Source organism: Lolium rigidum, chromosome 3 (assembly GCF_022539505.1).
Source record: "Lolium rigidum isolate FL_2022 chromosome 3, APGP_CSIRO_Lrig_0.1, whole genome shotgun sequence".
In the NCBI taxonomy this organism is placed as follows: Eukaryota; Viridiplantae; Streptophyta; class Magnoliopsida; order Poales; family Poaceae; genus Lolium; species Lolium rigidum.
In genome coordinates this window covers 356,431,648-356,434,717 of record NC_061510.1, presented here as the reverse complement: position 1 = coordinate 356,434,717, position 3,070 = coordinate 356,431,648, and the positions used below count along the sequence as shown (strand labels likewise).

Sequence of the window (3,070 nt, the reverse complement as noted above, 5' to 3'; positions counted from 1 at the left end):
AGGAGCCAGAAAAACTCCCATCTAAAGAATTTAGACCTAGAAAAATGACATATGTATTACATCTACGATCTAGAAAATTTCCATCTAGTAGATTAAAGCTAGGGAAATTATGATGCGTTACACCTCCTATCATGATTGCTACAGTATAACCGATTAACCAGAAATACTCCCATCTTATAAATTACACATAGCAAAAGCTATAAAAAAATGTTGTGCATATGAAGTTTTCTATCCATATGTGTACGACCATTCCTTTCCTTGGCGCAGCTTCTGTGACTTGGCTTCACCAAGTCAGAAAGCTACGGTGCCCTGCCTTGGCGGTCCAGCAAATAGAATACACACGGCTGGATGGAAACATCGGACAAGCATCAGATGGAATTTGTCTTACTTGCAGCAGTACTCGCTATAAAAATATGTGTTACATCTACAGGGATACCCTAGCTAGAGGAAAATCCCATCTAATAAAGTACACGTAGCAAAGCTACATATCTGTTACATATATGTGTAAACCTGAAACATCTACGGGGCATGAAAACATACATCTAAATCCGAACTAAAAAAGGGATTACATCTAAAAAAATTACATGACATAACAATGCACCGATCAAGTTGTCCCAATGTCATGCCTCAGCTTACACAATCAAATCATAGAACCATGGCACGGAACCTGGAAAAAGGATGGCATAACTTGAAGTTCGCCATTTTAATACACTAGGGAAAAAACTAACCTAAGTTTCGTGGATAGCACCATGACGAGATAGAGCAAGCATATATGCCTTCATCAAACAAATCCTCGCTTGAATAAAAAATACTAGACAAAGTAGATACATCGCACTAATTTAACTAACATCCCGACAAGTTACGTTGATGATAAAAAAAAAACTACCATCCCACGTGAGTTACATCGCCATAATTTAATTAACATCACACGTGAGTTACATCATGGTAATTTAATCAACATCCCTGTAAGTTACGTTGGTGATAAAAAAAAAAGCTACCATCCCGGGTGAGTTACATCGCAATATAATTTAACTAACATCTTGGTGAGTTACGCCGCGACAAAAATTGCACTAACATCACAGTCAAAATCGTTTAACAAGTTGCATCTCCCTGTTGAATTGTATTTAACCGACATACATTCCTTAGGACGACCCCAAGCTGACAGCGTTACCTTACCGCTCTCACCACGAAGAATGGCACCGCTGAGCCGCTACTATCTTGAATGGGAAAGCTAGCGTGTACATTCAGCTTGTACCGCTCGGCCTCTAACTTCCTCCTTGTCACCTTCACATATTTTTGCCGTTTTGGAGTTCTAGCACAAAAGCCGATAGTAGCCTTCTTCACTTTGTTGTCTGATTTAGTAAACAGAGGACCCTTCTCCTGAAAACATAACAGATAGAACTGAAGAAAGTTTGAAGATTGTTCCATTCTACACTCGACAACACTAAAAAACAACACTAAAAAACCAACATTAGCTGTGGTTTGGGTGCTTGTAAGCAGTGAGGTGTAGAGTGTGTTGAACTTTGGTTTCATTTTATCATATGAAATGGAACCGGGGAGATGTCTCCCTGAGAATCTAAAAAACAACACTAAAAATTGAGTTGTTCTTTAAGTGACATGTATGCCATCACATGAATATTAGCTTTAGTCTCACATATTCGTTGTATTTACACAGAGACAAACGAGGACCCAAATTTTACCTGAATACTGAAAATAGTTTTCTGCATGTAGCATCCATGGTTAAGTCAGAGCCAACCTTGGAGAACATGAAGTGAATCACATCTACAAGCATGCAGAAATTACATCCAGTAATTTGGGACAATCTGAAAAGCCAATAAAATGCGCTCGAGTCAGTTATGTAAATAAACACATGCGCATGTTAGCTATAACTCTATCCTCTATGGAGATGGCATGAGACCATGAGTGAGGCGCACGTGTGCTGACCTGATGTCAATGTGATCCAAACAAATCAAATCATCAGATGAACACCGGTCTCACCGGCCCGCTTTTTTTTATCTTCGACAGATGATCTCGTACACACACAAGGGGGAAAGGAACGAAAATTAGGGCGAGTAGTTGAATAATGTCCAGATCAAGAGCCGATTATGGTGCAGACCTGGAAATCCGACGAGGAAAGCATGCAGATACGGCTGAAGAGGAGTAGCAGGGAGCGCCGCTCCGGGTAGCAGAGCTGTGTCGCGGCGGTGGGGATTCGAGGGAGGAGACTCGGGCGGAGCTGGGCCAGCGAGCAGCGGCGGCGGATGCGGTCGGCGGCAGCCGGAGCAGCAGGTGGCGGCGGCACATCGGGGCAGCGAGTGGGGAATCTTGAGAGGAATCGGATAGGCGGATAGAGAGACTAGAGAAGAGAGGTGTGCGTGTGTTGTGTCGTGGCACTGGCCCTACCTGGCGTGGAACAACGGTTCACCCGCACCATCCGATCGGAATCGAGCGGCAATGGCCGTGACCTCGCTGGAAGCAAAGAACGAGGTCGGCTTCGGAATAGATTTTGCGTTCAAGGGCCATGCTACACCGAGGTCGACCTTGATTTCTACCTAACGTGAGGTCAGTCCGAAATTACCATAAAAAGCAACACAGAGGGACCACACTTTCCTGAAATAGAAAGAAATAGCTGGCTCGCCGGAGAGAAGCCCTCCTGGCATTAAACGCGTGCGGGACCACAACCCGGATGTACAAAACAACACCTTTTCTCGCCAAATCCCCATCGGATCACATCTTCAACCAAACGAAATTAAATCCTCAGTCCAGTTACATTCGGAAAATCAACCAAAGTACCAAACGACGAGAGGAGAAGAACAGCAGAAACAAGACCGGGGTGTTACATCAAGATCTCAAACCGAACAAAAGAGAAGAACAACAACAAGAACATAGATAATTTCGAGCAGATTACATCTCATCCCAACAAAAATCCCCTTCCTCCATCGGGACACGAGACCACACGGATAATTTCGAACAGTTACATCTCATCCCAGCAAAAATCCCCTTCCTCCATCGGGACACGGACCACCTATAATTTTCCCCCACGGCACCTTCTTCTCTAACAAACTTAACA

At 43.6% G+C, this 3,070-nt stretch overlaps 1 protein-coding gene across 1 annotated transcript; it reads right to left on the bottom strand.

Moving 5' to 3' along the window:
* Positions 1–1,268: 1,268 nt before the first annotated feature.
* LOC124697268 lies at positions 1,269–2,434 on the bottom strand. The gene is made up of 4 exons (XM_047229885.1): positions 2,426–2,434; positions 2,117–2,324; positions 1,701–1,782; positions 1,269–1,380 (listed from the first exon to the last, which is right to left on the bottom strand). Exons 1-4 carry the CDS (start codon positions 2,432–2,434, stop codon positions 1,341–1,343), a joined length of 339 nt encoding a protein of 112 aa, XP_047085841.1. The 3' UTR covers positions 1,269–1,340.
* Positions 2,435–3,070: the final 636 nt, after the last annotated feature.

Coding starts and splice junctions, on each gene's coding strand:
- LOC124697268 (XM_047229885.1), bottom strand. Junction 1,783..2,116: donor TTTCCTCGTCGGATTTCCAG/GTCTGCACCATA, acceptor GCATGCTTGTAG/ATGTGATTCACTTCATGTTC. Junction 1,381..1,700: donor AAACTATTTTCAGTATTCAG/GTAAAATTTGGG, acceptor TTATGTTTTCAG/GAGAAGGGTCCTCTGTTTAC.